At 40.1% G+C, this 17,467-nt stretch overlaps 1 protein-coding gene across 1 annotated transcript in view; it reads right to left on the reverse strand.

The window, feature by feature from the left end:
- Positions 1 to 336: 336 nt before the first annotated feature.
- Positions 337 to 17,467, reverse strand: part of LOC134800248 (uncharacterized oxidoreductase TM_0325-like) — a 220,776-nt gene continuing 203,645 nt past the window's right edge. The window contains exon 2 of the mRNA XM_063772755.1: positions 337 to 1,123. Within this exon, the coding sequence (XP_063628825.1) occupies positions 344 to 1,108 (765 nt within the window). The 5' untranslated portion in view covers positions 1,109 to 1,123 and the 3' untranslated portion in view covers positions 337 to 343. The remainder of the gene's footprint in view (positions 1,124 to 17,467) is intronic.

Consider the following 17,467-nt stretch of genomic DNA (forward strand, 5'->3'; position numbering starts at 1 on the left):
TTGTGTGATGTACGGAACCCTTAAAACGCGAATCCGACTCCCACTTGACCAGTTTTTTGTATTCATCTTTGTTAGCACCATAGTACATTAGCACGAATTTTAATTATTCATTTTTCTAATAGATGGCGCTAGTAGTAATACATAGTGTTATACCTTTATTTTATTTTTTTAGGTTTATAAAATGATATTTTTATGTTTGATAACACATCCAGACATGAAATTAAATTACTATGTTAAATTTCAAACCTATAAGTGCGATAGTTTTTCCGTAAAGTGTACCACAAGAATGCATAGTTTGTCGAAAAGTGATAGGGCTCGCTTCGCTCGCCCTAATAATACCAGCTCAGTTTTTCATGGTCCAGCCATTGTCGATGACGTAGTTGGATCCAGTGACGCTCCTAGCCTTCTCGCTAGCTAGGAATAGAATTACGCCTCCAATTTCTTCATTCGTAGCTAAGTAACCTTGGAGCGTAGCCTTAATTAGCGCCTGCCGTATAACCTTCGGATCTCCAAGACCATTGTTGATGTTGAAGTCGTTATCCACTGGCCCAGGGTTGATCGTGTTGACTCTGACTCCGGAAGACGCTAGCTCCATGGCCGCACAACGCGTAACATGATCCAAAGCTGCTTTAGATACAAAGTACGGAAGAAATGTTGGTTTACTAGACGGACGCAGAGATGCCCCGCTAGAAATGTTGACTACGTTGCCCCCTGTCTTGGCAAGATGAGGCGCTGCCAGGCTAGTCAGTTGAATGACTGCCCGAACATTCGTCCGCATTACCTCATCGTAGGCTTGCAGCACTTTGCCATCTAACAGGCTTCCTTCTGAAACCATTCCGGCGTTGTTGACGAGCACATCCAGTTTTCGGAAATGTTTTATAGTTTTAGGGATGACGGTGGCGGTGTCAGCTTCCTTGGAGAGGTCGGCTACTATGACGAGGGGTTTTTTGCCAAGCGCCTTGATGCTTTTGGCTACGGCGGCGAGCTTGGCTTCCGTGCGCGCCACGAGCGCCACATCGGCGCCCTCCTTGGCGAACATCAGCGCCGTCGCCGCGCCGATGCCCGAGCTTGCTCCTGTCACTATCACAACTTTGTTAGCAAAACTCATCTTAAAAAAATACAGCTTTCGCTTATTACTTATATTCCGCCGCTATGGAAATACTGCAGCTGATGTGTTGCAGTTATGATGAAAAAGTTGTTTTACAAGAGCTTTTATATTATATCTTATCAACGTTAACCAGATAACAATCACTTGAGTTAAGGTAAGGTGGTGGTACTATTGCTCGACATGCTAACGCCCAATAGATGCCACCCTGCTGTCACCTCTATTGACAATGACTTAAGTTTCAAGATGCCGTGTACTGGTACCGCGTCGAGCACCAGTACCGCCATTTTATAGTCTGACAAAAAAGAGTAGAAATTAAAAAGTGGCAATACTGTAGGTATAGTGTCTTTCAAATCAATCTGTGTATATAAGAAAACCGGACGACACTACAGTATATATGCCACTTTTTAATTTCTACTCTTTTTTGTCAGATACATACATAATAAACTGATTCAGTAAATATGGGTCAAATAAAGTTATAGTTAATAATGTTATGCATATTTAAATTATGCGGATTCATTATTATGCGCAATAAGTGTTATGATTTGATGATAAGCGATTATCGATGCCTATGGACATCTGCAATACCAGAGGGGTTGTAAGTGCGTTGCTGAAATTTAAGATGGGAATACTCTCTTTTCTTGGAGGTTTGAAGCTCGCTCATTCGGTCGAATTTCGGAGGTCAAAGTCGACGACGGTCTTACCTGATAGACTGTCTTTCCCCCGTTGACCTTAGGTATAGTGGTGTAATATAAATTAAATATTTAAATATTTTTTTTGTAAAGCATAAAATGATCACTTTTTTTCTTATGTTTTTTGGACTAAAGGTGATATTCGGATGTCAACTGCAGCTGCATTGCTGTCGGGGCGTTGTTGTTTTCGGCGCTGTATCTGTAAATTTCCTTAATAAAATTAGTTGAATATATATTTTTCTTCAGTCCCCTATTGACCACGAAAGTTGTAAGAAGTTTGAAACGTCTGGATTTTAAATTAATTATACGTGATATAATCCGTTTACCTATGAAAGCAATAAACATACCTACTGATTACTGATCAAGTGATTACATAGTTTTATTTCATGTAAGTACTTTTACCTACAAATCCTACAATGATGCTTTTTTTATTTTGTCTGCTAAAGGGTTACATAACTATCTTTATCGCTAAAATTGGCATACGATCAATAGGTGTAAACAATCTTCATCAGTGAATAGCGACAGACAGGCGAGGTGAACCGCGGGCGCGGCGCGGTCACGCGCGGTCGCCGCGCGACAATGCGACGGTTTCACGCGTCAGCGGCGTCGCTCCCGGCCTCGACACTTCATCGACCCACACGTTACTATATGGAGGACAATTCAAACTTACATTGTGATATGAAAATGATGTCAGTCACCCGTGCGTCTCGCTCGCGCCAATACATTTACAGACATGTACGAGCGATATCCACGAGCGATTTACTCTTAAGAAAGCATTGCATTTTAGTATCAGGAGGACCAAGGAGGTTATAATCTTATAAGTTATAAGCTTTTCCTAACGGGTGTTGTCTTGTTTTCTATAAATATTATACATACATATACAATTTTCGTGAATGCTTAGGAAGATAATAATCGTTATTATATGTTAATACATAATGACGAATATTCGGTCTATTGCAATATATTGTGAAACACTCGGTAAAATGTAGTAAGTACATATTATATTATGTAGGTAGTGTAAACAAACCTTGAACTAGTACGCACCAAGTGCTTAATCTATGCACTTATGGACGTCGGTCGTTATCTCCCTACCTGCAAAAGTTGTTGTACCTATGTCCTAGATGTACCTAGGTACATTATCTAAGAGTGGCATCGATAAACTAGGTATAAAACGTCATATGCATTCAGTTGAAACGATGTACTTACACAGGCTTTACGGTAACGATGAGTTTTAAGAATAAGGTTGTCATAGTGACGGGAAGCTCTGGCATCGGCGCGGCGACGGCGCTGATGTTCGCCAAGGAGGGCGCCGACGTGGCGCTCGTGGCGCGCTCGCAGGCCAAGCTCGCCGTCGTCGCCAAAAGCATCGAGGCACTCGGCAGGAAACCTCTTATCATCCAAGCCGATCTTTCTAAAGAAGCTGACACTGCCATCGTTGTCCCTAAAACTGTAGAACATTTCGGTAAGTAAGACGTGCCGGTCAATAACGCAGGGATATCTCCAGCGGGATCTTTGACGGAAGGCACAGTATTGGCATACGATGTAGTGATGAAAACTAATGTTCGGGCGGTGATCCAGTTGACTAGCATGGCGGCGCCACTTTTATCTAAGACAAAGCGTCCGTGCAAAAATCCGGAGTTGCTCCCGTATTTTGTGTTAAAAGGGGCTCTGGACCATTTCGCGCGTTACGCAGCTGTAGAACTAGTGTCTTCTGGAGGACTGGTTAGATCATTTTCCCAAAATCATAATTTACCTGTAGCATAATTTCTATTCGCATTTTTTCCCAAAATCATAATTTACCTGTAGTATAATTTCTATTCGCATTTTTTCCTATTCTTAATTTACACCAGACGCATTAATTCATAGGTTAAATTTTTCTCATAATTAATACTTTCCAAGTCGTTTTATTCGCATTCTTTTTATTTCTTAGGCGATAATATTACCATGGTCCCACCGCACTGTTTCTTTTCAAAAAAACATTTAGTTTACAACTTAGCTAGACGGACGGACTTTTTCTGGGCGGTTTGCCGTTCGGGCATCTGAAGCTACCTAACGAACCTAACCTAATATTATACCCTAACCTTAACCTAACCTAGTAACCTAGTATTTTAATACTACACTTTTTTCCCCAAAGTGTAATGTTTTCATGGACGTCACACTAAATTAATAGGTTAGGTAGGTTAGGTTCGTTAGGTAGCTTCAGATGGCCGAAGGGCAAACCGCCCAGAAATAGGAGCCCTAGGGCCATAAGGGCTCCGTCTAGCTAAGTTGTGAACTAAATGTTTTTCGAAAAGAAAGTGGGGTGGGGTAATCGATTTTTTGATTATAGAATAAACGCCGTAAGAAATATTTGTGAGTGGCTAAATTGTCTAATGGGAAAATATGCGAATGGAAAAATCATGTTAGGAATTAATGCGTCTGGTGTAAATTAAGAATAGGAAAAAATGCGAATAGAAATTATGCTACAGGTAAATTATGATTTTGGGAAAATGATCTAACCAGTCTTCTGGAGTTAGAGTCAATACTGTCAATCCTGCGGGCTCAGCACGGTTCCATTTTTATCGACTATCACTATGCGCGTCCCTTTCGCACTTACATACTTGTTAGAACGTGACAGGCATGGTGACAAGGGATAAAAACGCGACCGTGCTAAGCCGCCTGGACCAGTGGAAAATGACTTTAACAGTAACAATAACATTGGCAATTCCAAGGTTATACGTCAGGCGCTTATTGACGCTACCCTCCAAGGTGTCATAGCTACGAATGAAGATATTGGCGGTGTAATTTTGTTCCTAACTAATAGCGACCAGGCGAAGAGCGTCACTGGATATAACTACGTCATGGACAATGAAACGACCATGGTTCCTCATGAGTAAAGGAGAACTCAGGCTAGAACGGGCCCGGTCCGGGCCGAGGTTTCCGATACCTCGTTTTTCTATAGAAAATTGAAGTGCCGGAGGACGCCGTGACCGGACGACGTGTTCTAGCGTGAGTGATCGACGTGATCGGTAAGGTGTAAGTATTTTAATACTAATTCTATTTGTGACTTTGTTTTATTTGATTAGTTACTTATTTATTTTTCCTTGGCCATGCATGATATGTTACGTAACATGCACAATTAATTTATGAAAGATATCTATGTACCAATGTGGATATATTAAGTTTTTAAATGAATGTACGAGTATTTATTTACTCCTAATTATCGAGTTATTTTTTAGTGGTTTTTGAGTACATATATATTATTTTGAGTATACGTATAAATAAATGTTAACTTTCACGTTGCATTATTTTGTTAAGTTATGAGTGCAAGTTAAGATGATCTGTGTAAGATTGTTCCCCAAACATAGTTGTAGCAACAAAACGTAACATCCAAAGTGTCAATACCGTTTTACCCGCATCCCGTCCCCTCCTCAGATATTTAATTTTGATATGAAACCCACCGTGACGCCACGAATAAATCTTATCCGGCATCTACTGGCCAATATCACCGCGAAATATTAGCCGTCGCGAATCTTAACATACAGAAATTGTCCACTTTACCTAACGTACAAGCGAAATTACACCTTAAATCATGGAAAAACAGTGCGATTTCGAAGCGCGGATAAGAGGTGTCTATGAATTTGTGATAGAGGAAACTACGTCCTATAGCATTGGCGTAAGATTTGACTTTGGAACATACGGAATTGGAGCCAGGAAGTATGAATTATTTCCCAATACATGTTTCTGTAATTGTAACCTTAATTGCATTAGTTTAGAGTCCAGATTTATATGCATTGGTCAATGATATTGCTTGACCCATCTCCAGGGATTTAGTAGGGTTCTTAGTTACGGTTTTATTTGAATTTGCCAAAATGCTTTGTGACAAATATTTGGACATTTATTGCGATCGCTGGTGGTGAGGAATATTAAACGGTGTTTCTATTTGATGGCTCGAAGATTCCATTGGTCACGGGTGTTTGTGGATTTGCGTGAATTGCTTTTACTGTGGTATTTAGGGGACCATAAAACGGTACACTTCATACCCAACAGGCGCAGATGGGAAGGATGGGATGGGTGTGTTAGAAGTGAAACTTCTTAAAGGCTTATAATTATTCGGGCAACTAAAATAATAAACAGGAACATTCATTGAGCATATAATAATATTATTTGGCTGTCCATTAATATTTTAGCGCCAATAAATGTATATTTACCTCAAAAAATAAGCATCATATTATTTAAAAACTGGCAGCAAAATCAAACCATCCAAAATATTTATAGGAAAATGGCATAAAGAGTATATATAATACCTATATAGTTGAAGACAAAAACCTAAATATGGTTTGACAAATCCATAGCATAAAAAAGTAGGCTCAAGGTAACATAAGCACTTATGTCGTTACACTATTATGTTTTACAACATAATAGGTACCTATCTAATTACTTAGCCAATTCAAATAGGTTCCCAGACCATTAATTTGTTCCAAATTTCGAGTTTTATAGCTCCACTTAGCTTCTTTGCTAATAAACGGTTAGGTTTTAACGCTACAGGCGTCAGCGGCGCGACAATTCCGAGAGCCCGCTAAAAAAGGATCCAAGTCTCACTGCGTTTCTAAGAGACTTAGTGCCTTTTAGGGTATTCTTGAGAGTTTTATGTTCCCGCGCCTACGCGACGCCGTCTCTTGTCAACGCCAAAACGAAGAAAACAGTGACAATTGGTGCATATCCCCGACGAATTATCCCCCTTCGGCGCCTTTGTCCAATTGAAGCTTCCTTTATTTCACCATTTTTGCCCTTTTTCCATTCTCATTTGGTTATTTATCTCCTCTTTTTAGCCGCGGACAATGAGCCGGCGTCCTCATTATATCGTCGTTGGTTTAGCACGAGTTGTGGTACTAAATCTCTCGAGGAATTCTAGCGAATTACCCGTTGAGCATGGCCCGTTTTTTGGAGTGATTGATTGGGCTAAAAATTACTTTCTTTTTGCCGACGCGGGGACGGCTGCCGCGTGATAAATCGAACTTTGATCCGCCATTTGTTTAAGCTTTAGTATAAACATCTTCACCAATAAAGTACTGTGAGTGAAGGATAAGTCCTTACCCTTAACGACGTAGCTGCGAAGGCAACAGCCGTGGTGCAAAGTGCAACCCATTCCAACAGATCTACTCGATTACGGAGGACTACACTCATATTCACTCAACTTTCACCCTGCCAAGATTTAGTACGCTTGTGGGCCATATTTAACTCGAGAAAGTATTTGATGGTGGTCACATCCCATATGGTATCCAAAGAAGCTATATGTCTACCATATCGCTATTGTACGGAACTATAAAATATTAGAAGAAAAATCTAAAGACAGGGCGAGACTGTTGCCAAATTAGACAGTTCAAAATTAGCAAAGGTGGCGATGTGGTAGATATATGTTCACCCTAAATAAAATTCCCTGGAGTCGTACCCAAGATAACAAAAGTAAAAAAGTATCCGGATGACTGGTACGAACGGAAAGTCACGTGATCAAGACCATACATTATTTAAGTTTCGTTCGTGGTTTTCTATAAACGCTTGTCATCTTGGCTAGGCCTCCAGCTGTGGCATCGCCACCTTAATAGCAAATGTAGCGATGTGGTAGATATATGTTCATACCAAATAACCACTAATCAAATAACATTCCCTGATCATCGAATTCCAAAACAAATAACCGAATCCCATCTCTGCTCAGGCGACCTAGCCAAGGTGACAATCGCTTGCGCTTCGCCATCGAATCCCTTTGTGGCTCTCTATCACTCTTCCATATTAGTGTGACAGTTGCGTTTCGTTCGCTATGGAGCTTTAGCGATTGGCATATTGTCTACGGGGCCAGCTGTGGCATCGCCACATAATAGCAAATAATTTAGCGATGTGGTAGATATATGTCCGTCCCAAATAACATTCTCTGATCATCGAACTGCAAAACAAACAACCGAGTCCCATTCCTGGCGGCCTAGCCAAGGCGACAATCGCTTGCGCTTCGTCATCGAATCGCTTTGTGTCTCTCTATCACTCTTCCATATTAGTTTTTTTTTTTTCTTTCTTTTATCTGCAATCGGCTGTTTTAGCCATAATCAGATGTTCTGTCGTTTTGAGGGTTTTGAGAGGTATTCCATTAAATACTCTCTCTTGACTTTGATGAGTTTATCTTCTAGTGCCTTTGGTCCAGCCGCAGTATTTGCCACCTTTTCAGCCTACTCGGATTGTCATTGGTGTTTACCAGGTCCCTTGCAAGTTCGTTTGTATGTTTTTTTAGTCGTTCTTTGTATTTAACACAATATCTGTTAACTTCCTCTTTGATTGTTGGAATATTTACGTATTCATGTATCTCTGTATTTTTTGCAAACCATGGTGCACATGTTACAGCCCTTAGGACATTATTCTGAAACCTTTGTAAAATTTCGAGGTTTGAGTTACTGGCCGTTCCCCAGAGTTCAATCCCGTATGTCCATATGGGTTTTATAATGCATTTATACACTAGCATTTTATTAGTTAGTGTCAGAGGTGATTGTCGGCCGATCAGCCAGTACAGGCGCTTGTAATGAAGGTCTGCTTCTTTTCTCTTTGTTTTGATGTGGTTGGCCCATGTTAGTCTTCTATCCATATTAGTAGACAGAGATTTTTCTTAGCACGAACGAGGCAGTGCTACTCACTTCCTTCAGATATTTAGTTTATTCTTGTTATTTCCAAATGTGGCCATTGTATATGAAATTTAGCTTACTAGGTAAACTTAATATCGGAAGTCACTAAGCGTTGCCTCGTTCGTGCTAGAAAAATCTCTATGCCTACATATTTTAGTGTGACAGTGACAGTTGCGTTTCGTTCGCTACGGAGCGTTAGCGATTGGCATGTTGTCTACGGGGCCTGCTCAGACTAGACTTCCTGCTGATAAATCTGGCGTTATCTGCTGCTCAGTACATTTAGAAACACACTAATGTACGGTGAGCAGCGTCATTAATCGCGCAGTATCGCCGGATCTCGCAGAACATGGATCTAATATAGACTTGTAGGCTAAGCCAGAGCGCGCGACAGTATCTTTGCTGTGGTAATTTATTGAGGTCACTTTCGCACTTATGAAATGCTCATAACATACTAGTGGGCTCCCTTTTGTACACTTCAGCTACAGTAGTAGTACAGGTATTCCAACGCTCGCCAATCCGGCACTCCTAGTACTCAGGTCACCTGCTCTATAATCCGGCAGTTAATATAACCGAACGCCAGATTATAGTGCGGTTGCATTTGATATGTAGAATTTATTTTCTATAGGTAAATAATATGGCTTTTATTTTCCGTACAAACCAGTAAAGCATGACTCACGCTCTAGCGGGCCCTAGATCATATACTTAAATACTTAGTAACCGGGCCGAGCCCGGGCCGGACCGTCCGACATGTCATTTTCTATGACGGCTGATCGGTGATCACGTGGTGCTTTCCATAGAAAAAGAAGCGCAGGAAGCTCCGGCCCGGCTCCGGCCCGGTCTAGCGTAAGTCATCCATAATCTGGTAGTTCTAATGTTGTTCTAACGAAGCTTACAGGGAAAATTTAAGGTGCCGCATTACCGAGCGCCTACTGTATTGAATATGTATATGCATTCGCGCGATTTTAGATCCGTGGCACATAAGGTCGGCAGCAATCGGCAGTTCTCGGGAGCTCTCGGAAATAGATTAACCCACCCGCGGGTGCCGTGCGTTTGCACCTAAAGCCCGCTCCACACTCGTGTTCGCGGATTCGCGCACGAGTGTGGAGCGGGCTTAACTATCGATGCGATGTACTAAACTAGGTATGTAAGGCGGGCGGTTATATGCCGCACTTACCTTACTTATTTTTTTTATTGATAGCCTCTACCTATATAAGTGTACCCGTAATTAAGAAAACAATTACAACTGTTCTTAAGCCTAGATTTTTCAGATTTCGCGACCTGTACGAATATGATGGTCGTTCTTGTCTACGTGACAACGTGATAAAACGGTGTCCGTCACTTTCTATCCCACGATGTTAAAAAGTGACAGTTTTTTTATCATGTGGACAAAGATGGATAAAGCTATCCATAATACGCCGGCTGGTCGCCTACTAATCGGTACAATACACAAGGCTTATCCTTTCATTCAAAAAGTCAGTGAGGGAAGTTAGCTCTTGTCAGCGCCTTAAGACAATAGGGCGCGATGGCTACTCCATACAAATGTATCCATTTTCCTCCCTGTATATTGACATTATGGAAAATGTAAACTTCCTGCCTTGGACAGCGTCGCCTGGTATATCCGGACAATACGACTTTCAAACCATCAAGAAAAGAGCGTAATCCCATCTCAAAGACCGATAACCCACTTACAACCCCTCTGGTGTTGCGGGTGTCCAAGGGCGACGATAATCGCTTACCATTAAAATATTCGCTCGTTTGCTTCTTATGGCTCCTCTACACGATGGGCCAGCGCCGGCCACTCCAAGGGACGCAGCCATGCGGTAGAATGAGATAGCAATATCACATGCTCCCTCTAACGCATAAATGCGTCCCTTGGAGTGGCCGGCGCTGGCCCATCGTGTAGAGGAGCCATTATATGTAGATACCATAAAAATCTTTTACATAATAATACATATTTAAAATTAAGAAACGAATTAACTTTATAAGCGCCACTTGCACCATCCCACTTACCCGGGATTAACCGGTTAAACCGTTAACCCAGAGTCTAATTGTAACCATGGTAACTCCATGTTTAACCGGTTAACCCCGAGCTAGTGGGATGGTGCAAGATATTAGCTGTAATTAATATACCTACATCCAAATGCGTAAAAATATTTCCTATAATGTTAATATCCAGAGAGGAAAATGGGGACTTATTTTGTGTTAGAGAAGCGGTGACGTGACGTCATCCCCTTTCCTCTTAACTCGTTGGACATCTCGTCCGCGCATGGGCATCTGACAACTCCGAACTGAGCCTAATAGAGCCCGTGGGCCAGTCACGACATTTACGACCTCGGACCTTTGGGACCTTACACTATTTAGTTTACTGTGGGAATTTATCTTCAATTACTTACTTATTACAATTACAAATTAAAAAAACAACGGGTTGCACTCCGGGAGTGCCGGCAGAAGTGAAAACTCAATGACATTGTAACAGTTTTTCGATCAGGTCACGTGACCTGTCGCGAGTTTAACATTTTTTCCCCATCACAAAAAGTGCACAGCGCCGCTAAAGAAGTTTTCACTTAAAAAAAATCTTATGACAAATTACTTAACTGTGGATTGATTTTTTTTCGTTTTTTCTCGCGGAGCCCCCACAGAGGCTTTGTCCTAGGGGTCCGCGGAGCACACGACCCTATTACTTAGACTCCATCACTGTCCGCCTGTCTGTCTATCTGTCACCAGGCTGTATCTTATGAACCGTGATAGCTAGACAGTTGAAATTTTCATAGATGATGTATTTCTGTTGCCGCTATAATGACAAATACTAAAAAGTACGGAACCTTCGGTGGGCGAGTTCGACTCGCACTTGTCCGGTTTTTCTTTTCTTAATTCAAATGGTGATTCCAAGACCCGTCTTCTAATTCACTGCACAGAATAACATCAGTTTTTTCTCCAAATTGTAAGTGTATTCAATTGCATATCAAATAGTTCCTTGGAATCTAATCGCTGCGTAATTTAGATATACATCCTGTGCAGACAATGCAATGTACAATGCATTATTTATAAGAAACTTAGCGTTTTAAGAAACGAAAAAACTGGGACCACCATAGTCACAAGCCTATAGTCTGTATCTAAAGGTATTTAAATAAAAGTAAACAATTTGTACATTTTTGGGTAGTTATAATATAACATTCATTGGCTAACCAACCCTATACAAAACTGCCTGGATCAGTCACTGAACGACCTGACTTTAACCTACATTATTTGATCATGTAATGTTTTCATCTACCCTCAACTGGCATAAGGAGCCATTTGAGGGTAGATTTAGTTTACTTTTATTTTAATACCTAAAGATACAGAGTAGGTATAAATTGTGTTTGTAAAATTTGGTGTTCAAAGAGATCCTCATTCTGGGCGAAATAAACACGAAATTCCTAATTTGGGACAAAAAAATCTACGTTTTTTTGAGTCACAAAAGTTCCGTATGTTTTCATAACATAGAGGAAGATTTTTTAAAGGAAAAACTGTGAAATTGCACGTATATATTATACAGAATAGAGAACTCTATCTATTCACCTAATTTTATCAAAATCTGACGAAAAAAACGGCACAAACAAAAAATAGGCAAAAAACAAAAGTAGCAGGGATCCCTGTAAAATGGTTTATTACGAGGGAAATCGTATTAAAGATGATATCTACAGTATGTACCTACCTACAAATAAGGTTGTCTTCTAAAAGCCCGCAAAACCCACAAATCAAAACTGGGTTACTTTAAAAACTCAAGATATTCTTCATAGATACCAGCGCCACCTATTACGGCACGCAGCAATCTTCCATCACTTTATGATGTGAAACTGCACCCAACTGGTCACGTCCGCGTCGTGACGGAGTCGTCACGATCTCAGCGCGCACGTGACGCGTGTTATCTCGCGGGATGACATCGGGTGAGATCTGTTTGTTTAGCTTTGTGGTGTTATAGGTTACAGGGTACTCAAATGTATTCATAGTTCTTAGCCACGGGCGTAGCCAGGGGGGGGGGGGGGGTTTGGGGGTTCAAACCCCCCCCCGAATAGTTCAGAATATTAACATTCATAGAATTAAAATAAGAACAGGCGTGCGGCATATTTCATTGATTACTAACTATTACCTATAGTATACGGTGGTTTGGATTTTGGATTTCTCCGCCATCGTCGATTATCGGATCGCATCAATTACTTTCTAAGATATGATAAAGGTGACATTCGGGTGGCGACTGCAGCAGCATTATTCTGTTGCAATGTTACTGCTGCAGCACTGTCAATTTTCGTGATAAAATGATGTGTCTGATTTCCATACTAAAAGTAAAAATGTAAAACTGTCTATCAAATTGCGTTTTTTATATCGATCAATTTTCGCGCTCGCTTCGCTCGCGTTTTCAATTACTTTCTAAGATATGACAAAGGTGACATTCGGGTGGCGACTGCAGCAGCATTACTCTGTTGCTACGTTACTGCTGCAGCACTGTCAATTTTCGTGATAAAATGATGTTCTGACTGATTTCCATACTAAAAGTAAAAATGTACAACTGTCTATCAAATTGCGTTTTTTATATCGAAAAATTTTCGCGCTCGCTTCGCTCGCGTTTTCAATTACTTTCTAAGATATGACAAAGGTGACTTTCGGATGGCGACTGCAGCAGCATTACTCTGTTGCTACGCTACTGCTGCAGCACTGTCAATTTTCGTGATAAAATTATGTGACTGATTTCCATACTAAAAATAAAAATGTACAACTGTCTATCAAATTGCGTTTTTTATATCGAAATATTTTCGCGCTCGCTTCGCTCGCGTTTTCAATTACTTTCTAAGATATGATGACAAAGGTGACTTTCGGGTGGCGACTGCAGCAGCATTACTCTGTTGCAAAGTTACTGCTACGGCACTGTCAATTTTCGTGATAAAATGATATGACTGATTTCCATTCTCAGCTGTAATGCTGCAATGAACGTCACTCAATTTACCAAAAAAATTCAATGTAATCTTGATGACCCTAGGGAGAGGGGGCACCATGGTCTAGAAATGCTTAGGGCATCAAAATATCTTAATCCGGCACTGGTCGTTTGCGGAGTCAAACGATTTGGGACTCGCATTTTATACACATTTCCATGCCTTCCCGAAAAAAATCGAATCATTCGCGAAAGTCTCGCAACGCATTGAGGTTACAAACGGCATGCGCTCTTCCTCAGGAGTCTGAAGAAGAGCACGGTGAGTGGCGCTCTAGCCAGGCAGGCCGCTTCGCTTTCGCTCGCGTGCGTATACCTTACTGTATCGTCCGATATACACCTACTCTGTCGTTAAAATCACGTGTATAATTATAATAATGGCGAAAAAAACTATTGATTTTGGAGTGTAGTTTTATTTAGTGGTACCTAAAATATTTTATCTGGTCTACTGTACATATCCATCTGTCAACTTTACTTCAAGTTCCGCCTCCAGGGGAGAGGGAGAGAAATTAGGATTAGAAATTAGCCGCTTACTGACCCAGACAGAATTCCACGCGGGCGGAACCGCGGGCACAGCTAGTCTCTAATATTTTTCTTGTGTAAGGGTTATTTTATGTACTTTTAGTCGTTTTATTTTCTTGAACCCCCCCCCCCGATACTAAAACCTGGCTACGCCCGTAGTTCTTACTCTAATCTAATTGACTGAGCGAAGCGAAAGTTTTTATTTTGGTTATCATAATTATTAAAACTTAATTGATTCATATATTAAATTTCGAAACGCCCAGCATATTTGGTACGAAATGTTGAATAATTAAATAAATTTATTTACATAACTAGGCGGGCCCGCGGCTCCGCTCGCGTAAATGAAATAAAGAGTTTGTCTTATGTTTCGTTAATTACCGACATTATTATGTACCTATTCAACCCTGCCAGTGTTCATAACTCTGTGATAGGGACTTCTTATTTGTAACCGTTATTTGGATAAATTAATTCGCAAATTTCTCAATAAATGATGTCATTTGATAAGATAAAATGATGGCAAGATTGTATTTTTTAAAATTATTATTTATTTTTATAAGCCCAGTCCAGTCAGCAAAAATGTTAATTAGATTAATTTCCGCCTTAAGACGAATTCGGACGACCACCGCCCATATACCATCGCCTTTTCATACAAACGTAGATAGTCCCCATTTTCCTTTCTGGACATAACAATACTTACTACGGTGACGCAACGATCCAAAAAGGGTCCTGGGCTCCGATACCAGATCACGCCATGTTTCTCGGTCTTGCGATAGCTCTCGCCAGTCGCTATGGCCGAGGTTGAGCAGGTCTTGAGCAACGACGTCGTTTCTGCGGTACCTATTAGGACGTTCAATCGGGTGTCTCCCATTTCGTTGTCCCAAGTACGCTCTGTTCACGGCAAGATCCTCTCCCATTCTCTCTGTGTCCGAGCCACTGAAGCTAAGCCGCTTTGGTCTCTCCAATACCCAAATATATCGGAACACATCCTTATTTCTATGGCAACAAAGTTATATTACGATATATTTGGCTACTTTAGCCTGATCTATTTCATACTGACTGTACATTGGCTTCATGAATGTGTAGTTGCCATACTTGCCATTAGATATATATCGTAGCCACCAAGGTCGCTCAAAAATATCTGAACATGCACTTTAAAGTTACATTATAATTTACATTGTTCAGACTTCAGATATTTGTGAATACCTCATCCACTCCGATATATCTGATGGTGACTTTCAGCAAGAAGAAAAATCTTACCTGGTCGAGTCGTATCGTATTACGCGAGAAAACAGTTTCCAAATTGATAAGTATACCTATCTCTAAAGTCATCCCTTGAACTGATGGACTTCATATTAACGTATCCACTTTGTATTTCTGGCCTATCTCGGCAGCCCGTTCCCCGGACGAATGGCAATGTTTGCCGAAGTCGAATATCTTTTTGACTTGATTGACTGTGAATTCAAATTGACTCCGAATAATATAACTCAAAATAAATTTAAAACAACAAAATACAAATTATTAATAATATGATAATATTAATTTGATTGATGTCATATTTGGCATAAGTCACTCGTATGGACGTACACTAAGGTTGAGGTTGACATCACTTTTTATATTACTTCGTATAAAAACACGTAGGAATAACTGTATACCAACATGACAAACATAATTTAGATTACTTTACACCGAAACGAAACGAACCGAGAGTTGCCGAGAAATAGCCAATGTTCATACAATAAAGATTGTTATGAAAATTTCTTTTCCTTTTTGTAAATTAAATACGCGTCGAAAGCGGTAGTTTTTACGTTCTAGTTCTATTCCCATATTTAGATAATTGATTTGAACAGTTTTTTCTTATCATACGTGCGTCGTATTCGAGAAACGTGTCAAAAACTTTTTTAGAAATTTGTAAGGCGCCATCTCGCTTCTTCCCTCGTTTTTTATCCCGTTCTGGTTTTTCAATTTTATATATATGATAGGTATTACAGTAACTGTACAAATACTAAACTAAATTAAACAAATACTAAACGAAATTAAACAAATACTAAACTAAATTAATAACTAGCTTAAATCTAAAATAGGCCATTGAGGCATTGTGTCATTATTAAGGATGCTGGTGGCATTTCCTCGTAGTTAGGTATCGCAATGCTGATACGTTGTGCGAGGAGCGTTGATTTTCTTTTGTTTGAAAAATCAACAGAATTAATGTAGGTATTGCTATTTTATGCATTGTATTGTATTAACAGCCCAAACTCCATTGAACCGAAGTGCATACTGAAATATGCGTAAAGACTAGAGACAAGCGACACACTTGATATCTTAACCACTTGTAAGATCAACAATCGAACCTACAACACAATAACCGTAATATACAAAGGCAAATAACATACACAAAGGCAGTGACAGTTCAAATAACCCGAGAAAAAACCCGACCGGGCAAAATCCGGCTTGCCGTCAATGAACATTCGTTAAAATTCTGCGGCGCCTCGCTTGGCGGCGAAAATGTCCAAAAATTCATTAGTTTTTGCGTTTGTGCAATTCGTTGTGCCAAAACGTTCAAATAACTGTCATTTTTTTGCAAAAGCTGCAATTGAACCGGACGGGGCCGCGGCCTTATTCTGGTAACATTGGATGTGATTTTGGCCGGATCTCTATTCTTTTCCGTAAAGTTTTAAGTCGTAATGTATTGTTTGTCCACATTTTCGTTTGTCATAATTTGTTTTGTTCAGAAACGTGTCAACTTTTCAGGATTGCCATAAAACAAACCTAACCTAACCTATCTATAGGATAACCTTACGAAAATCCTGAAAAGTTAACGGTTTTAGGACAAATATAATCAATCAATCAATCAATAACAATTTATTTCGAATGAAAAGTCCAATGATAATATGACAAACAATACATTATGACTTAAAACTTTATGTGAAACAAAGGGACCCCTTTGGGTCTCTGTTGTTTCCCAAAAAGTTTTAAGTCATAATGTATTGTTTGTCCGCATTTTCGTTAGTCATAATTTGTTTGGTTCAGAAACGCGTAACTTTTCAGGATTGCCATAAAACAAACCTAACCTAACCTATCTATAGGATAACCTTACGAAAATCCTGAAAAAGTCTATGACAAACAATACAATATGACTTAAAACTTTATGTTAAACAAAGGGACCCCGGCGCTATGTCGTACCTCCGCTCCCAGAATAAGGCCTCCTCAGTAAAAAGGTAACAAACGAGGCCCCACCTGATATATCGAGGGAACCCGTGTAATCCATCGCGGAGGTATCCCGCCTTTCTTTCGTTTCCTTCACTCTACTCCACTTCGACAATTAGGCAGGTATATAATATATATACATATATTATCGTTGAACACATGAGCTTGACTGATATGACTGGTTCAGGATTTTGGGTGTAATGAACCTTATTATTTTGAAATGATATAGGTATAAGGTTTACTCGGGTAATTCCGAATGTCGAAAACTGTCGGATAATTCCGAAAAGAGACTTTTATTATGATGGAATTAAGGGTGACTTTCATCTGAATTTCGGAA

Source organism: Cydia splendana, chromosome 19 (assembly GCF_910591565.1).
Source record: "Cydia splendana chromosome 19, ilCydSple1.2, whole genome shotgun sequence".
NCBI lineage: Eukaryota > Metazoa > Arthropoda > Insecta > Lepidoptera > Tortricidae > Cydia > Cydia splendana.